Below are 20837 nucleotides of genomic sequence, written 5' to 3'. Positions count from 1 at the left end.
TGGCTGGCAGCTTCTCAAAGGTGCCCAAGGCACTCTGGTCACAACTGAAGTGAACAAGCAGGCAATCTGACATTCTTTACACGAGAAAAGTAAGGGGGGGGATGTCACATGACCTGAGCCCACCTGTTCCCCCACGCTCGGGCCACAGTGAGAAGGACCCCTCCAACATGAGTGCTGATGACCCTCCAACCTCTTCCCCAAGAGCACAGAACAGAAAGAGAACACCAGAAGCAAAGACCATATCAATGTGTCTGTGTGCTTAGGGCCTCCTAGACCATGGCTGACACCCAGAAAGAAATGCTTAACAGCAATGATGTCAAAAGGAAACTGGAGTTCCCTAAGACACGGGTGCTCTTTAATATTGTTACAAAAAGCTAAAAATCACTTCACTATTTATAGAAAGCTAGCATGTGCTTCAGGTGCCCTAGGATTTAAGGAAACTCTAAAAACATTCTTTTAAGGAAACTTTTTATTAGATTGTATTCATGTTTTTATTTTGTGTGCGCTCTGCCTGCATGTGTTCACCACATGTATGCCTGATGCCCATAGAGGTCAGAAAAGGACATCAGATCCCTTGGAACTGGAGTAAACCAGTATTGGGTGCTAAGAATCAAACCCAAGTCCTCTGCAAGAGCAAGAAGGGCTCTTAGCCGCCTAGCCATCCCTTCAGACCAATAGTGTGATTTTTGAGCAATTTAACTCTTAGGGATCAACATGATTTAAAGTACATTTCTGTCTAGCATCTAACTTGCTGAACCACGGACCTAGAAACAAGTGACGGAGGGTCTGGGGCGGCAACTTTCAGCATTAGCCACCAGACTTATGTCATTTAGCCAACTGTGTCAAGACTGCCTCCACTCTTCTCAAACCATAGCTCCCAGGTAAACAGACTGCCTCCTGCAAAGGCTACTATCCACATGCTTCTGTGAGCTAAGAGCCAGCACAGCACACAAGCATCCTTACTAAGATATGGGGGCTGACCGAAGTCAACATGTAACACGACAGGTTACATGACTGAATACCTCACAATCACTGACTCGGGTGTCAGAGGCAAACAGACTTGGTGACATTAGGGGGGAAGACTTCAATGATAATGTTAAAAAAAATAAATAAATTGAATGAATGACTAGACATAGTGGCACATGCCTTTAACCCTAACACTCGGGAGGCAGCAGCGGGTAGATTTCTGTGAGTTCAAGGCCAGTCAATCAAGAGAGACCTTTAAGTAAAACAAACAAACAAACAAAAACATGTCATATGCGGTAGTTCCCATTTGTAGTCCCAGCACTTGGGAAGCTGAGCCGTGATTACTAAGAGCTAGAGGTCAGCCTGGACTATAAAGTGAGAGTACCAGGACAGGAAATGGCTACTACGCCCAGCTTCTGTAATGTTGTTCATAGTACACATCTCAAAATGGGTCGGGGTGGGGAGGGTGCACAGATCCAAGATACTTCCATCCCTGACATTCTCTACCTGTTCCCAAGCTGGCCTTGCCACTGCCCCTGGGGCTTGAGGACCAACTGAAAACACCCACAGGAGACCTGGGTTGATACTGTCTGGCATATGTATGGACTTATCAAAACTCAACACTTTGCACAGTTAAAATGAAAAGACATATGAGAAGCAACAAGACTTGGTCATTGATGGTGGCAGGCAGATGGTATAGGCACTCAGGAAAACTTTTGAAGGGTTTTTCTAAGTTTGAGCACATTCCTTCCCATGACCTAGCCTAGCCTCTCCATGATGGAGTTGTTACTACAGAAAAACAAACACAGGCATCCCTAAAAGAGCCTGACAGGGCTGCAGAAGCACATCTGTCATGCAAAGGGTGCAGTATGCACAGGACACTGCGCTGACCGAAGTGTAACGCCCGGGCAGATGGGTTAGGTTGGCCACAAGGACACTAAGGCATTTAAGAGTTCTCTTACATGTTGTATGCTTTGAATGCCATTGGATCAAATGTTACAAAATCTAAATCAACCCAGAGAGACTCCAGAGAGTTCTACCCCTTGGTGGTGCTAAGGGCTTGTATTGAGCATTAAGATTTGACACATTCATAGTGGCTAAACTTTTCCAAAAAAATGTAAACACATGGTGCTTCTAACTAATGATAAGCCTTGATAAGTCTGCTAAAGCACTTGGAATGGAGAAAACAGCTGTCTACCACTTACTTTAAAATAACATCAAAAAATAAGGTGGGATTTCAAGTGTATTTTTTTTTAACGATTTATTTATTTTCTACGTTATGAGTGATTTGTCTGCATGTATGTATGCTCAACAGGTGTGTGCCTAGTGTTTTCAAAGGTCAGAGGAGGGCATAGAGTTCCTTGGAACTTGAGTAAGCCATGACTGCAAGCTACCATGTCAGTGCCGGGAACTGAACCTGGGTCCTCTGCAAGGGCATCAAGTTCCTTTAACCACGGAGGCATCTCTCTGACCCTCAAGTGGATGGCATTTAATAAGATAAAACACAACGTTAACAACTGGGAAATACAGCAACAGATATAGTCACTATTTCAGTTTTTTTCAGCTTTTCTTTCCTTTTTTTTTTTTTTTCAAGACAGGGTTTCTCTGTGTAGCCCTGGCTCTCCTGGAAATCCCTCTGTAGACCAGGCCAGCCTCAAACTCAGAGATCCACCTGCCTCTGCCTCCTGAGTGCTAGGGTTAAAGCTGTCTACCACCATCACCTGGTTGCTTTTCTTTCTCTCTCTGACTCTCTCCTTCTCTCCCTCCACTCCCCCAGTGCGCTCTCTCTCTCTCTCTCTCTCTCTCTCTCTCTCTCTCTCTCTCTCTCTCTCTCTCTCTCTCTCTCTCTCGTTTTTCTCCGGGAACTTGCTTTATAGTCTTGGCTGGACTGGAAATCACAGAAATAGACCCACACCTGCCTCCATGCCTGGCGCCTTTCTTTTTCTTCTCTCTCTCTCTCTCTCTCTCTTTTTTTTTTTTTTTTAATGAGACAAGGTCTTGCTATAAAGGCCAGGCCAGCTCCAAACTCAAAACAATCCCTGTGCCTCAGCAACTCTAGGATTTCATACTGGCTTCTATTTTAACTATGAATATTTTTAATAGAACATTAGAGATACAAACAATATTGTTCTAACCATAAACTTTTTAAGATTTATTTATTTTATACAGGTAAGTGCTCTATTTGCACATACACCTTTCTGCCAGGAGAGGGCATCAGATCCTATTATAGATCTGATGGTTGTGAGCCACCATGTAGTTGCTGGGAACTGAACTCAGGACCTCTGGAAGAGCAGCACATGTTCTTAACCCCTGAGCCACCTCTCCAGCCACCCCTCAACCATTAACTTTAATGCTCTAGTTTATTACATGTGTATTACACCTCAAAAGATAATAGTAATTTTCACCGAAGAGCTCACCTCTTTATACATCTGCCCACAAGAAAGCTAACAACAGCCTGAAATGATGCCACAGTCTGACCCCCATAACCACAGAGCCTGTCATCATGTCTCCTTTTGAGGAAGTAATCGACAGTGAGATAGGCAGACTGCCCCGGGCCATTGTGCAGGCTTAACTGGAATCACAAGGTTCTCAGTAGCAAAAGGAGGAGGGAGAGTTACAGAAATGAGAAAGGAGGCAGGGTAGGAATGGCATGGGCCATGAGCCAAGTGCCACAGAAATCTCTGGGTAGTGGGGAAGACAGGAAACTTGGAACTGTCTGCTGACCATGCCAAACTCCTGGAGACTGCAGGTACATCAGATGTATTGCTTTAAGCCACTACACAAAGGCTAGGGTCCGTAAGTGCCAGTTGTGGTAGTGTAAACAGCCTGGTAGTATGTCCATACCTCAGTGCTCCACATTCATGGGGAAGGAGTCTGCTCACCAGGAGAGTAAAGCCTTGACTAGAGGACAGCTGGCCACGGCTGGCTTGGGAACGCAGACCTGGCAAAGTGCCCTCGGCAGGAAAAGCGGAGACACAGTGGATCAGCTCTGGGATAGGCGAGATCCCCAGGTTGCTGGTTGAGGGTGCTGGCCTCCTCGGTGAGCTGCAGTGTTAGCGGCTTTACACATTCCTGTTGCCCATTTGTTGTAGAAGGTTGTCTTCAGGGCCTAATCGGTTACTATCTTAAGAACTGCTGTGGCCACTTGGAAGTGCCCTCAGGGTGTGCTTGCTGGCGTCTCCTCACAGAAGAAAGTGCTGGGAGGGCCAGCAGACTCCACTTGAGGTCTCAGCCTCTCCTTTTTGAACCTCTCTGTCAGACGAGTATAATTCTTCATGTGGTCTTGTGGTCTCAAAGAATGCTAGTGCACACAGTGTATGACAGGCGAGCTGAACAGCTGTGGTCATTATCCCTGCTGCAACGGTGATGTGACTCTTTTAGGGGCCCCATGCTCTATAAGTAAACCCAGTAAAGTCACTGGCTCACCAAGTTGGGCTTGGATAAAACAGTTTCTTTGGCTTGTTCTTGGTCCCCCATTTAGAGTAATTACTTATTTGTTCACAACTCTACATGAACAGTTCACCCAAAAATGTTTGACTCTCATATTTTTGTTTGTTTGTTTTGTGTTTTTGTTTTTCAAGACAGGGTTTTTCTGTGTAGCTTTGGAGCCTGTCCTGGTCCTCGCTCTGTAGACCAGGCTGGCCTCAAACTCACATAGATCTGCCTGCCTCTGCCTCCTAGTGCTAGGATTAAAGGCACGTGCCACCACTGCCTGGTCCAAAAGAGGTGTCAGATCCCATTATAGACAGTTGTAAGCTGCCATGCGATTGCTGGGAATGGACTCAGGGCCTTTGGAAGAGCTGCCAGTGCTCTTAACTGTTGAGCCATCTCTCCAGTTTCTCAAGATTTATTTATTTGTTTGTTTGTTTATGGGTATGGGTTTATTTTAGGGTATGAGTTTTGCCTGCACATAAGGACATAATGTACATTCAGTGCCTGTGGAGGCCAGAAGAGGGTATTTTATACCACGGAACTGGAGGTACAGGCAGCTGTACCTTGTGGATGCTGGGGACCAAACCTGGGTCTTCTCCAAGAGCAAAAAGTGCTTACAGACACTCCATTTAAAAAATGACTTTCATTATCTTTTGTCATTTTAGTTTATCTTGTGGTAGTAAGGCTCAACTCTGGGCCCTCTGCCACTGAACCACAGCCTAGTCCTTAAAAGTCCTTGAAGAAAGCTCTGGCTTCAAAAGCTTTCAAATGAACACATGAAATCATACCAGACATGGTGGGTTCACACCTGTAATCCCAGCACTCAGGAGGCTGAGGCAGGAGCATCAGTTCAAGGCCAGCCTGGGGTTACATAGTAACACTTGTCTCGGTTGTGAATACCAGCCATCCCATCCCACGAGTGCAAGGTCATCTTCAGCCATATACCATATAGCAAGTTCAAGACCAGTTTGGGCTATGTAAGAGCCTGTATCTAGAGTCTAGGGGCAGAAAAGATGGCTCAGTGTTAAGAACTGACTGAGGGGCTGGAGAGGTGGCCAAGCAGTTACAGCACTGGCTGGTCTTCCAGAGGACCTGGGTTCAAGTTCAGCACCCACACAGCAGATCACAACTGTCTGTAACTTTAGTTCCAGTGGATCCAACACCCTCATGCAGGCAAAACACCAATGCATAAAAAATAAAAATAAGTTATTAAGAAATAGGGTAAGTAAATAAACTCATTAAATGTAAGTTTACAAACTGATTTCTCATTTATATACCTGTTTTAATCTGAATTATTATAGACTGTGGAACCTTGACAAAAAGAAATTCTGTCAGCCTCTTGATTTGAAGGAGTCAAGCTGCTGTGACATGCAGCACCACTGGCTATAGTCTGGGCCAGCCCACTAGGCATACTAGGCATAGTCTATGGATGCCAGAAAAAAGAAGAGAATAAAACTCCAGGCTCAAAACAGGACCCAATCAGAGGCCTCAAATATTACCACAGACAAGGGCTACTCAATTCAAGGATACTGCCCCACCCACTTGGCATCCTACCAGAATCTGCCTTCTTTGCAACAAACCAGAAACATCCCTGCAGAGTCTGGAGGTGCCAGTGCTCTGCCCACCGTCATCCCAACATGCAGCTTGCTGGGTTGCCAAAAGCATATCCCTCTATACAGGTGTCTGTTTATTCCTCAGCCCAGGTGAGTACACCAGACCAGGCACTATCTGGACTTTTCTGGTGGGGACCACACACCGTCAACTCTGCCCAGATGCCCCAGGGTGACTACTCATCTAGTCTCCTCATCTCAAAGAATGTTTAGGATGTTCTATGCCCATCGGAACCCTTTTGAGTTCACCATCTGTAAATTCAGTTTTGTTTTGTTTTTTTTAAACTCCATGACAATGCAAAGCACTTCCATTGGAGCTCAGCCTGAAGAGGGATGGACAACGAGGCCCTTCAGTATCACAAGGAGACTGTGACGGAGTACTGCTCAGAGGTGCAAAAGGGAAGGTCGTGGGACTGAGTCCAGCAGCGCCCCGCCCCGCCCCGCCCCCCAAGATGAAAAGTCACCTCGTGTGCACTGGGTCTGTAAGAATCTGATGGGACTCTGGAATTCAGCCTGTCATAGGCACTGCTGAATGACAGGACACCTCTTCCCACAACACCCCAAGCTCCTGGCCTGTGCTTGTACTTGCCTCTTGTTCTCGCCTCCTTCACTATTTTATGGCATCCCACAACTGTTGAGAAGGTGTAATGAACTTTCCCACCTCAGTGCCAGACCTTCCTTTCAACAAAGTCAACCAAAAAAGAGCAGTTTTGCCTGTCTTGGCCACCAGCTGCCGCTCTAAACACACTGTAACATGGTCCAATCAGAACTGCTTTCTGTCAGTCGTATTTGGGAGGAAAACCGGACAGGTGAGATGAAGAGCAGATCAGGGCAGGGCTGTGGGATGTGGGATGTGGGATATGGGTGGACTGAAGCAGATGGTGTGGCCTTTCCCCTCAGAGCCATACTAATCTCTTTAGCTCAAAGCCACACCAAGCACAGATTATTTTCTTTACAAAGACATCAAATCTGAAGGGACGTGGAGGAAGAACAGAATGAGGGGAAACAGTGGTCAGGATGTAATGTGCGACAGAAGAATTTTTTTTAAAAATGACAATCAAATTTGTTACATTGTCTAAATGGCGTTACGAGTATGTTTTTCCCTGCTGGCCTGGTCCCAGAGCCGCGCCATCCCCAAATAACACAGAGACGATGTATTAGATATACCGCTATTAGCCTGTTACTAGCATTTCTTATTGGCTAGCTCTGTCTTAATTATTAACCCATTTCTATCAATCTAAGTATTTCCACGTGGTCTTATCTTACCGGAGAGAGGGGCCCGGCATTCTCCTACCTCTCCCTGAATCTTCTTGTCTCCTCATCCCGCCTATCTTGCTTTCCTATTGGCCAACAGTGCTTTATTCATTAATAAGAGAAGCATATTTACAGAATGACATCTCCCATCAAAATGACATCGTGGAAAGGTGACCTTATCAACAGTTTAGCAGGTGTCCAAGGCCCAGCCAGTACCAGGACTACAGTGCTTACAATACTCTGCACAGCCATGGCAGATCATGACACCAGTACATGGGCAACAGGTAAGCTCACACGGTTTTTAGTTCCTGTTAAGTCCTCCCAACTATGTTGTGTGGACCAGGATGGCTCTGATAGTCTAGGAGGCTTTGAACCCCTAACTCTAGTTCTCATTCTGGATGGGATGACCTGGCAAGGGAAATATAGGCTGCATGTGATCCAAAAATGCCAGCCATCACCCAAGCAGGGAGGTGCCACAGAGTATGGTCAAGAACAAATGCCACAGATTCTCCATCTTCAGCTGGAACTGCACTGACCCGATGTATCCTTAAAAATCCCATGTGTGGAGGTTCAATCTTCCAAAGTCCAGTATGTTAACTCCACAAACCTTTGACTTTAAAACAGCTTTACATTTTGATGTTTGTGATATATTTTAGGGATGTGTGTAGCTTGGGACCCTAGAGTGTTTCTTCACCATCCCTGAGCTTGTTAGATACTATTGTACTTCACAGAAGCATCCCCAGCTGCCATGAGAGTCATCACCTACCTCACTCTGCAGGTGGATCAGGAAAGGCTCCATCCCAGGAGTCTTGCCTGTGTCCACCACATGGACATGCACAACAGATGCTTACTGAATGCCACCAGCTATCACATAAATTAAGTCAATTTTAAAACTGATTTCCCAGACCTTCTGGGTTATAATGCATTTGACTTTTTGTTTAGGAAATCACTTGTAAAAGTTGAGTGGTCCCGGGGGCCACCAGGAGCTGAGATTGAGACACAAGAGAGGACAAGTGGCCAGGACCAGGTTTCACATCTGAGCAACTGCACAGAAAGCCCCAATGGCACCTGACATGTCTACCTGATGGGTGTCTTTAGAAAAGAGCCTTTTCTCCTATAAATATCAATCTCTAACCCTTTAATGAAAACAAACTGACCTCCATCAAGTGTCATGATTTTTGTTTCCTAATCAGTCTGAGAGCCAGGGTGGCAGAGGCTCAAGGAATGACACACTACCATGACATGCAGGAAGCATCCCACGCTCCAGCCTACACCTTACATCCTTATCTCAGCCTTCAGAATCCCCAAGCAAAAGCAGTTCACAGTTGCCTTGGCAACCCAAGGATTTAAGACTAAGAAAGTATACAGCCAAAATCACTTGTTGGATTCTGAAAACACCTTCTGCTCGCTGACTGCATTTGAAACCTCCAGCCCACAGGCTCTGGGATTGTTCCACTTACTAATTTACCACTGACTCCCATGGGATACATGCCCCCAGCACTGTCACCTACAGGAAAACTGATTGGGCACACACGTATATTCTGAGACAAGTACAGGATGGCCCCCAACATCTGTGAACCTGCCCCCAAAAGTCTCAGCATTCACCAGGTTTGAGTCAGAACTGACAAAAGATTATAAGCAAATCCAGGAGCCAGACATCACCATCCATGTCTATTGCCTGGAGAACCTCTTCACAGGAATAACTATCAGGAAATGACTGATACTCTTCTGAATCTGTTCAGTCCCCCTAGGGAGCATGGGGCTGCTTGGAGACACGTGTACATGTCAGGAGATATTTGTGGCTGTCACAACTGTGTCAAAAGCCACTGATACCTTGTGGGTACAGACTAAGTCCAACATCCTCCAATCCCCAGGACACCAGCAGAGAATGACTCAGACCAAGGTGGAGCAATGCTGAGCAAAACCAATTTTACAAACATGCCAAAATCTGGTTCTGGGTATGGCTTTGGCTCTGGCTCCATGCTTAGTGGCTCAGTGTTGGAAACACAGGGCAATGAGAACTTTAAAAATAAAACTGAAGTTTGTGGAGAGAGATGGTTCAGTGGTTAAGAGCACTTATTGCTTGCTCTTATAAGGGACCCATATTTAATTCTCAGTGCCCACATGATGAGTCACAAAACTCAGTAACTCCAGTTTAGTGTATACGACACCCTCTGCTGACCTCCACTGGCACCAAGCACACACGTGATACACATACATAAATGCAGGCAACACATTCATATAAAATAAGTAAATCTAAACACTTATTTTTTTAAATTATGGAGATGGATAATAGTATAACATGAATATATTTAATGCTGGTGAACTGCTCAGTTAAAAATGTTTATAAAGAGATGGCTCAGCAGATAAGAGTATACTGTTCTTGCAGAGGACCCGAGTTTGACTCCCAATGTCTCAAGAAGCTCACATCTACTTCTTGCCTGAGTCATGTGCAATTATAATCAACACAACACTCACTGCATACACTTGTGATTAAGATTTAAAAAATAATAAAAGTTTTAAAAATTTAAGTATGTGGGTGCTGGTATATGCATGTGAGTACAGGTGCCTACAGAGGCCAGAGATATCAGACCATTCTGAAGCTAGAGTTACAGGCAGTTGTGAGCCACCACACATGGGTGCTGGGGATTGAACTCTGATCCTCAGCAGGAGTCCATGCCTGCGACCACTGAGCCAAGAGACACGCTCATCCCTCACTGCGAAGCTGTTTTCAGTTACAACATTCCAGTTTGAGGCAGCAAGCAACCGAAGACCAGATACTACAAGCCAAGCCAAAGTCTGGGTGGGGAATAGAGCCGAGAGCCACTCTGGTGACTTCTGGGTGGCCCTGACAGTACCAAGGAAAGGTTCGATACAAGAGGAAAGGCAGACAACTCAGAAGGATGACCTTCCCCAACTGTCTCCCTACTCTTTCAACCGCAGACCCTGCGGATTGTCTTATTTGTTTCATGGAAGCCCCACTCAGGCAACCTCTACATACTGGAGCGGTATTGATGGGATAGACATACCAGGGATGTTAAGGCCCCAAAGTCACCTTAGCCTTTGTTACATGGAGGTCATACTCCCTGCAGTCATACTAATTTACTGTGATAGAAGGTAACCATAGGAAGCCATTAGTGTGAGTATGAGAACGTGCCACGTCACCAACAGCACGGCCTGGGCCACAGTCAACACAGTGACCTGGGCCACCTGCACCCAGCCTGTCACAAGAAAGGCTTACTTGAGTCTCGGCTGCTGAAAGGCCACCCCGATGTTGGCAGGAATGAGGGTACCGGGGAGCCAGCCTGGCTGTCCTCCTCCACCTGCTGCGTGATATGTCGGACAGTCTCTTTGTTTTTCCGATTCTTCCTCCGGCCTGTGGGCTGCCAGCCATCCCCAGCACCCTGTTCTGATAAAGAGCTCTGCGTTGCGGTGTCCTTGGAGGTTGGAAGCTCACCCCCTCCATAATGTGATGGTGAAGCCTGTTCTTCCTTGATGCGCAGAGATCCATAGCCTACATCTCCAGGCCACAAAGCCTGTGAAGAAATATCATCAGGGCCATCAGCCTTGGGTTCCTGGTCCTCCTTCCCATAGCTGCTCCCTCCTTCGTGACAGCTAGCAATGGCAGAGTCTCCAGAAGAGTTGGCAGGACTTGTTCTCCGAGCCAGCCATGGGGAGATGCTCCTTCCAGCCATCACAGCTGAGATCAGTGCCTCTGTGCTGTTGCTGGCTGGGGTGCCAATCTCAAACTCAGAGAGTTCATCGGAGGCATCTGACTTGATACTGATGTCCAGTGCAGCCTTGATGAACTCATGGCAGGCCTGCACAATGTCAGTCATCTGTAGGAAGCTGGCAGCTGACATCACCTCAATGACATTCCTGCTGGTGAGAGCTAGGTGGGCGGAGTACATGAAGTCAATGATGGCCTTGAAGCCCTGGGCTGTGACAATGTCCAAGTGAGTGACTGTGGCCTGGTCAGATGTCTTCTGTACCTGGCAGTAGAGTGTCTTGAAGTAGCGGCTGCTCCCAAGCAAGACGTTCTTGTGTGCCTTGAATACCTTGCCCTCCACAACGACACACACATCACACAGGACCCCGTGCTGCCTCTGCTCATTGAGCTCTCGAAGCAGATGCCGGTAGTGAGAAGTGATTTCCATATCTTCCTTTCGGTTGTTCATCTGGGAGTCTTGCTGCTGCGTCTTCTATAGACTCTGTGGGAAGAACAGAACAGTTACCCATACATGAAACACATCTGCTATGAAATGAGTCCAGGTCGACAGCAGCAAAGTTCACGCAGAGGGTCATCATCCATCCAGCACACAGGCTGCCAAGCTAGAACAGAGTGGAAACAGTGGGGATAAATACTGAGAGCAGAGCCCATCACCACAGGCTCTGCAGTACCAATGTGCTAAGGAGGTCTGAGGTCATCAACCACTCAGACAGCAAATGGCGGGTGGACACCAGACCCGTCCCTGGGCAAGATGTCTGAAGCACTTTTAAAACCATAATGGACTTGAGATTTTAGACAGAAATCTACATACAACAGCTAACGTGCCCAAGACCAAAAAACAAAAAACAAACAAACAAAAAAAAAACCGCCCATCAGTAGACAAGGCTATTTTCTCACCCAAAGTGACAACTTAGCCTGCAGTCTTTACCCTTCACATTTCAAGAAACATCCTTTATATATAAAAAATATATAAAGAAGGGGAGGTTGTTGGAGGGAGTGGGAGGACAGGAGGGAGGGGAGACTGTGATAAGTATATAAAATAAGTAAATAAATTTGTGTGTGTGTGTGTGTGTGTGTGTGTGTGTGTGCGTGCGCTATTGGAAGCTGTGTGGCCTAGTTTTGAACCAGCACATGAGTGCTTGCCCAGTTGGTCTCCAGATGAGGCAAAGCCCACAGGGACAGCCTCACTCAGCAAGGACCAGTGAACTTCGGGATAGCAGAGAATACTGCTGGGACCATGCAGCCTGCATGCTCTTTTCTCTCTTGCAATATTGGTGTCTCATGGTGGTTTTAGTGTCATTTTGTCAATCATGCATGGGATAGTTGTGATCATTCCTGGAAACCCTATTTTTTCTTGAATATTTTCCCCTAAAACTCTTTGGGAGCTGATGCTTCTCCGGTTTGGGGGGAGGGGGAATGCCAGCTGTCCCTTCAGACCCCTGGAGCTGTTCTGATTCAGTGCTGACAGGATTGGAGGCAGACAACCCCATTTCTGTAAATATGTTTTCAATAACAGTATTCTTGGAAATGTGTGCCTATGTCAATCACCTTTTAGTTTTGTGGACAGCATGTACCTGGCTTAATATTTGGCCAACCTAGCAAAATGGTAAGTGTTGGTTTTGGTTTAAAGATGCTTTGATGTAAAAGTTGGGGGAAAAACATATTTGACTATTTGTTTTTGCCAAAGGTTGTTTTTTGGTTTTTTTTATGTTTTTTATGTATAAATAAAGATGGCTGGAGCTATTATGAGCCTGTCACTTGCATGAAACTCATCTGGTGGTCAAACAATTCATTTCTTTGCCCTGACACCCCCTTCCCTATCTCAGGACCTGTGCCCAGGTCGTGGAGCGACCATGGCAATACCCTTTTAATTCCAGTACTTGGGAGGCAGAGACAGGTGGATCTCTGAGTTCAAGGCCAGACTGGTCTATGGTCTACAGAGTGAGTTCCAGAAATGCCAAGCCCACACAAAGAGACCCTGTCTCAAAAAAAAAAAAAAAAAAAAAAAAAAAACCAACAACAACAAAAACAACAAAACACAAAAGAACACATACACACACAATCACACACACAACACTCACAACCTTAGACCTGAAATTTTCTGAACTTCCAAATTTGTATAGCTTACAGAGGTTCTGCTTAGGGTTACTCACTGTCCAACAACAGGGCTGGACGTGACCACAGCTCAGCTCCCCAGGGTTTCCAGAGTCCATGGAACATAGCAAATGCAGTTAGATTCTCCTAGTTAACCCCCCCACCAAAGACTCATACCAAAACCACAGATCACATGGTGATTCGATCACTTTCACCTCCTGACACCTTACACTGGCTGTGGCTGCTGAAATGCAGGCTGCAGATGAGGCCGTGTGCACAGAGACGTGTACCATCATGCAACACTGGAGACTGAAGTCTGCACAAAAATCAACAAGCCCCTGCTGCCTTACTCCCAGCCTTGGTGTTCTGGGGCTTGTGGCAACATTGTCCCGTCTCTAATTGTATGCTTTCTGCATCCAAATTTCCTCTTTTTTGTAAGGATATCCCTACTAGTGGGACCCCCCCCAAATGACTTCATTAATTACATCTACAGCGATAATATTATATTTCCAAACACAGTTACATGCTGAGACGCTGGGAGGTGGTCAGAACTTTGACACCTGAACTATTTGGGGATAGATCCAATCCCTAAGACTGCCTGGAAAGGGTAAAGCCATAACCCAGCATCACCTCATCTCCTAAATACTCTGCATTTCCAGCTGATCAGCAGATGGCTGTGCTCACTTGAAATGACAAAATGCCCTCCATAGAAGGGAGTTACATTAGATGGAATCCTTTCTTCAGGAGCTTCCTTATGGACCACCATGTAGCTCCTTTGGGCAGGACAGGAACTTAAGTCACATTTTCTCTTTTCTTCTGGTGTTATTGGAGATGGCCTCATGTATGCTAGGGAAACATTTTATCACTGAGTTATAACCACAGCTCTTTTTTTTCCTTCTACATATAGAACAATTCACAAATTTGTAGCTAGTCCTTGTACAGAGACCATACTAATTTTCTCTGTATCATTCTAATGTTGCTAAAGCAAGCACTCTAATCCTTGTTCTGTTTTGGTTTTCTTTTTCTATCATATATTACATCTCGACCAGTTTCCCCTCCCTCTGCCCCTCCCAGTCCCCTCCCATCTCCCCTCTCCCCCAGATACACTCCTTGTTTCTCTTCAGAAAAGAGCAGGACTCCTAGGGATGTCAACCAAACACCACATAACAAATTACAAGATTAGGCATAAACCCTCATATAGAGGCTGGTTGAGGCAACCCAGGAGGAAAGGGGTCCCAAAAACAGGCAAAAGAGTTAGAGACAATCCCCATCCCACTGTTAGGAGTCCCACAAGAACACCAAGCTACACAACCATAACGTATTTACAGAGGACCTAGCTCAGAACCATGCAGGCTCCTGACTGTTACTTCAGTCTCTGTGAGCCCCTATGACCCCTCTGCTTAGTTGATTCTGTGGGCTGTGTTCTTATGGTGTCTTTGAGCCCTCTGACTCCTAAAATTCTTCATGTCCTCTCTTCTGCAGGATTCCCCCAAGCTCCACCTAATGCTTATCTGTGGGTCTCTGCATCTGTTCCTGTCAGTTGCTTTATGAAATCTCTCTGATGACCACTGGGCTAGGCTCTGGTCTATGAGTATATAGCAGAATATCATTAGGAATCATTTTGTTGACTTTTTTTTTGTTGTCAGTCATGTTTGGTTCTATCCTAGGTCTCTGAGTTATTCAGTCTCTGGTCCCTGTCCATCCAGGAAGTGTCAGATGTGGGCTCCCTCTCATGGCACGGTCCTCAAAGTGGACCAATCATTAGCTGGCTACTCCCACGTTCTGTGCCACCATTTCCCAGCACATCTTGCAGGCAGGACAAATTATAGGTTGAAGGTTTTGTGTCCCAGTCCCACCACTAGAAGCCATGCCTCGTTACAGAAGATGGCCAGTTCAGGCTCTATATCCCTCATTGCTAGGAGTCTTCCCTGGGGTCATCCTCATAGATTCCATGCATTTCCATTGTGCTAGGTTCCTCATTGCCCTGAAATGTCCTCCAATTCCAGTAGTCTCTCCCAGTACTCCCCCCTTCCCTCCTGATCCCTCCTGTTCTGTTTCCCACCTGCAACATCTCTTCCATTTCCCCTTCCCAGGTAGATCTATGCACCAGCATCCCACCTTTAGCCCACCTTGTTACTTAGCCTCTCTGGACCTGTGAACTGTAGCATGATTATCCTTTATTGATAGGTAATGGGTGGTGCACACCATTAATCTTTGTTTCTTGAGAAAGGGTATCACAATGTAGTTCAAGATGGCCTCAAACCCTCAGGTCCTCTGGCTTCAGCCTCCTGAGAGCTGGGATCACAGATACGCACCATCAGGTCCAGCATTCTCTTCGTGACTAACTAAATATGTGTCAGCACTTGCACCCTCCCCAAGTCTGTCAAATATCCTCAAGGAGAAGCTGGGATCACAGCTCACTTCCCTCACCCCTGCAACGCCCCCCACACAAAAGAAAACAAAACAAAGCAAGCAAACAAAAACAATACAACTTCCCATCTCCCTCTTTCCCACCTCTCCAGCACCTCTTCATTCGCCATGGTGGCACTGGGGGCAGTGTGTCACACATTACACCCTCTTGTCCTATTAGCTTTACTAACAAATGTCCATTGCAATGAGTCACTGGTTGCTTCAAGGCCTCTGGTTCCTGGTACACCATCATCCCTGGATCCTCACTAGAACTTCTCTTGAACATCCCATGGCTGCCCTGAGTCTTGGAGATCTTGCAGGTATTGTTACACAGGACCAGTTACTTCACAAACTCCAGCAGGTACTAGATGGGGTAGATGTCACCCTAGGCCAAACAAAGGCCCGGCTGCTGTGGGCCTGGGTGGTAGTTGAGCTGGTTGGTCCTGGCCACTGAGGCCACCCACCTCATGCGAGGGGGCGGAGTCAGCTCCCCTAAGTCCATGCCCTCACCTATGGTGAAGGGTGAAGCCATCTCTCTGGAGTGCAAAGGCTGGCTCTCCTGCAAGGGTCAGGGCCAGCTCTCTCTTACTGCAGTGTCCACCAAGAGACAAGGCCAGCTTTCCCTGGGTCAGCAAAGGGTGAGGCCAGCTCAGCAGGACCCTCCTATTTCATCTCGAATGGTTCCTAAGGCCTCCTGAGATGGAATGGGCCACAGACACCAACACAGGTCCCAGCTGCAACTGAATCAGACATGGCCCTCAGCAGCAACTTGGGCCCAGACAACAGCCTGGCTCTGGGTGGAAGCACGGGCCACTCAGGTCAGGATGGTTCTGGAGGCAGCGTGGCCCCAGACACCACCAAGGCCTCAGGTTGCAGCCCCAACCCTGGGCTTCTATGTGACCTTTGGTGGCAATATGGGACTTGAACTTCAGCACAGACCTCAGCCATGGTAGGACCATGAACCTAGATATGGTCCTTGGCAGCAGCCAGGTTTGGATGTCACCATTGTCCCAGGTGGCAGTGAAGGCCACTCAGATTGGCATGGACCCAGTGGCAGTATGACCCTGAGACACCAAAATGGCCCTTGATCTCTGGTGTGTGCCTTTGATGGTAACAGGAGTCTCAAACATCAGCACAGACCATGGCTGCAGTGAGGCCATGGACCCAGACATGGCCCTCAGCTGCAGCTCTGGCCCAGTGCATTACCACAGCACTGGGTAGCAGCATACACCACTCAGATCTGCATGCATCATGGCCCTTGGACACCAAGCTAGATTTAGGTGGCTGACCTGACCCTAGACATCCTAATGGCCCTCAATGACAACAGGAGCCACATCCATCAAATCAGACCCTGGCTGCTATGGGGTCATGGACCCAGACATGGCTCTTGGCAGTAGCCTAGGGCTGGGTGACACCATGTCCTTAGGTGGCAGCCCAGGTCATCCAGATCTACATGGCCCCTCTGTAGCATGGGCCCCATACTCCACCAAGGCTATAGGCTGTGATCCAGATCACAGACCTCCCTGTAGGCCCTAGTGGTAACCTGGGTCACAGACTTCTACACAGAATCCGGCTGTAACTGGACCATGGACCTAGACATGGCCCTAGGCAGCAGTTCAGCCAGGTCAACATCTGAGCTCCAGGCAGTAGCCCCCGCCACTTAGATCAGGATGGCTTTGGCAGCAGCAAGACCTCTGGACACCAACAAGGCCAGAGATTATACCCCAGACTCCAGGCTTCATATGGCCTTTGATGGCAACATGGGCCACAGACCCAGATATGGCCCTCAGCAGCAGCCTGGGTCTTGTTGTCGCCATGGCCCCAGGTGGCAGCAAAAGCCACCCAGATTGGCATGGCCCCAGTGGCAGCAGGTCAAGGCAACTCTTAAAAAGGAAAATTTAATTGGGCTGGCTCATAGTTTCAGAGGTTTAGTCCATTATTGTCACAGCAGAAGCAAGGCAGCATGCAGGCAGACATGGTGCTAAGAGCTATACATCTTGAAACACAGGAAACAGGAAGTGAACTTATACCACACTGATCATAGCTTGAGCATAAGAGACTTCAAAGCCTGGTCCCACAGTGACACACTTCCTCCAACATGACCACACCTACTAATCATGCTACTTCCTATAGGCCAAGCATTCAAGCACATGAGTCCATGGGGCACAGGACAGGCAGTCTCCCAAAGCCCAAGAGGTTTGACAGGAGCAATTTTAGGTTTCAAATTCAATAACCCCTCAACATCACAAGGAAAGTTGTGGATATCATGCCAACTTCATCAAAGCAGAATAACGGCCTCTGGTTATCTGCTTCCAGTAGCTTGTTGGCAGCTGTGTTTTGGAGCTGGAAGCTAGCTTCTTTCACTGGGCACCGGGGAGTGATATACAGTGACCAGACCAGTAAGAAGCTGACTTCGGGCTAGGCTCCCTACATCTCTATGGGAAGGGAGGACTGAGCGCCCGCCCTAGGGATCTGCTCCTGAAACACACCCCTGAGGATGGACAATTGCGCTTTCACCTAGAAGAACCTCGCTGCTATATAGGAGCATAGGGGAGCCCTTTACCATTACAATGGACATAGATGTCAAGTCGGGGAGACAAGGAATTGTTTGGGGTGGATGCTACTACACTGAACAAATGAACGGAAGTGTCAAAAACTCCAGTGGATTTTCTTTCCCTACAAATTCTGATACTCTATCCACAGTTCATTCACTTCAAGATACTTCAGGTTTTTGTTGTTGTCTGTTGGTTTGTTTTTAAGACAGGGTCTCTCTTGAGATAAGATTTATACCTTAGCAAAAGTTTTAAAGAGTTAGAACAAAACTGAAAGCCTATGCGATGAGCAGCAATAGTCTCCATTGGGAATAGTCTGTCCCCTTTATTTTGTTTTGCTTTCCTTTCTCTGTCACATAGCAGGTGGCTCCCCTGATATAGGGCAGAGATTTTGGAGGAAACCTTTTAAACAAGAATGCTTGGGTCCATAGGCAGGGGAGCCATACCCCAACTCCAGAGACAGCTTTTAATTTAAGTGGGACAGCATAAAACAACAGTCTAATGCCATTCATATCTAAAGACACCTAAATCCTTGTAAAACTGAATCCAATAAACTAAGAACAAAGACTTAAAGATAGGGAATTTTTGGGCTCTAGACACAGACAGAGCCACTGTAGGAAGGAGCTGAGAGATGCACCAGCCAGGGAGGAGTGTGTGCATACTACCGCTGGCCCACTCCTAGCATACTACCGCCAGTCTATTCCTTTTCTTTCTCCCTCTATTGGGTCCTGCTTCCAGCTCCCACTTTGCAACAAACTTCACAAATCCATCAACGGTAACTTAAAAGATAGGACGGGAGGTGGAGGGACAGACACAACACACACACACACACACACACACACACACACACACACACACACACACAATGGGCTTGGAGTGGAGAAGAGAGAAAACTTGAATGCAGGGAAAGTGGTATCTCTTTCCATTTCCCCAATTGCTCCCAGTACTTTGTAAAGGTTCCAAATAAAATTAGGACCCAGGATGCCATTAGGAGGCCATTTGGATTGACTATAAGGGATATTAAGGCCAAATCTGATTATAAAAGTGATTAAGTTTAGGGTACTTCAGGCCAGGTATCAGGTGGAGAGGCTGGAGGTTTTCTAAGAGGCATCCCAAGGGGAAATGACAGGGTATGGGAGACACCGTTCCCATGGATAAGACAGGAGAAGGAAAATGTCACAGCTGCCTGGGCGTCCCCAGGACTTGGGGAGGACCAAATAAAGCAATTCAGAAGGTTGTCACCACACTCAACAGGGCTTAGCCTGTTAAGCCAGAGAAGAGACTTGGCACCTGATACCAGGGCTTTCATACAGGTGAGAAGCTGAAGGTGGAAACTAAGCTCTAAGAAAGGGCTTAGTCTCACCCACAGGAAAGGGCTGGGAATGGGGTTGCAAAAGCCACAAAGGCATAGAGGAGCTGTGGGATTATGGGCAGCTCCAGAGGGAAGATGGGGAAGGTCAGAAGGGGGCACAATAGTCCAGCCGCAGCTCAGAGTGGTGGAATGTGGTCAGAGGAAGAGGGCCAGCAATAGCTTTAAAGACCATGGCTGGGGGTATCTCCACCTCCAAAAATACCAGAGGGGTGCTAGGCATTCAACAGTCACTTCTTGGACTCTGGGAAGTGTTTACACCAACCAAAGGGGAAGCTTACCCAATTAGAACCTGTGGATAGGGTGCTGAGCAGTAAGTGACACAAGATGAGTCTACTATGGGTGGATTTGGAGTGCAGCTCAGACCTTGAGGGGGAATGCAGGCATCAGGAAAGCCTATCCTAGTCACAACACCACATATAAGTATATTGAGTAAGGAATCTGTAACACTGGGGTTGATAGGAAAAGATCTGTACTTGGGTAATCTTAAAGGAACCATGTGATGTGATGTCATTTTGGGATAAACCAACTGAGGAGGAAAAAACTCCTAGCTACGAAGCCCAAACCAGACAATTCCTCCATTACTTTCTATCACGCTAGTGAACCCCCCACCTTATCAGCCTCAACCAGGAGTCCCTTCTCTTTCTCTCCAGTCTCTCTGTTTCCTTTTCTGTCTCCTCCGCAAAAGGCTGCCCACCCAGTCAGGGCTGAGTGTGTGGAATTAAAGCAGAGTACTTGACTATCACATATGAGGCCTTGTTCTATGTTAATCTATCAGGTATCGAATATATTACCCAATCCTACAACCTCACCTTCCATGATGTTTATACAATCTCCTCCCAAAGGAACAAAACTGATGACACCCACCCAGTTGAGGCTAGAGCAGTCCCCGACCAGGATCCTGAATGGGATTACAATACCGGGGGTATCCTAGCTAGGAATCAGTTTTTGACTTGCCTCTGGCTAGTCTCCAAAAGGCCACCCTTAAGGTAGTAAATTATGAAAAAGTCCAAGGGGTCACCCAGGAAAGTCATGAAAACACATCTCAATTACGAGACTGCCTTACAAAGGCCCTCTTACAATATACCCATCTGGATCCTGAGACCCCAGATGGGAAGCAACTTCATATGACCTATTCCTTTTCCCAAAGTTTCCCTGATATTAGAGCCAAACTTAAACATCTAGAGAGAGGACCCATGATTCCACAGGTAGAAATCTTAAAACTGTGGTCTTCAAGGTTGACCACGGGAGAGATGAAAAAGCCCCAAAACAAAAACACCTGATGATGTCTAAGGCCTCTCAGCTGTCGCAAGCAAAAGCCCAGGCTCCCTGGTCTCCCAAAACCTGAGAACCCCTGTGCCCTTGTTTTGTCACTAAGCCTGGACCTGTCTGAACCCTCGCAAACTACCCAGACCATGTCC

The 20837-nt window shown here is 47.0% G+C and overlaps 1 protein-coding gene and 1 non-coding gene across 2 annotated transcripts in view; both read right to left on the bottom strand.

Moving 5' to 3' along the window:
* Window positions 1-20837, bottom strand: part of Zbtb46 (zinc finger and BTB domain containing 46) — a 76482-nt gene that overhangs the window by 27668 nt on the left and 27977 nt on the right. Inside the window, exon 2 of the mRNA XM_051184390.1 lies at window positions 10504-11473. Within this exon, the coding sequence (XP_051040347.1) occupies window positions 10504-11440 (937 nt within the window). The 5' untranslated portion in view covers window positions 11441-11473. The remainder of the gene's footprint in view (window positions 1-10503; window positions 11474-20837) is intronic.
* On the bottom strand, window positions 13984-14089 carry LOC127225435 (U6 spliceosomal RNA). Its single transcript, XR_007834780.1, has one exon. It is a non-coding gene; the product is annotated as a U6 spliceosomal RNA (small nuclear RNA).

Source organism: Phodopus roborovskii, unplaced genomic scaffold (genome assembly GCF_943737965.1).
Source record: "Phodopus roborovskii unplaced genomic scaffold, PHOROB, whole genome shotgun sequence".
Lineage (NCBI taxonomy): Eukaryota > Metazoa > Chordata > Mammalia > Rodentia > Cricetidae > Phodopus > Phodopus roborovskii.
This window is presented reverse-complemented; position numbering and strand designations above follow the sequence as displayed.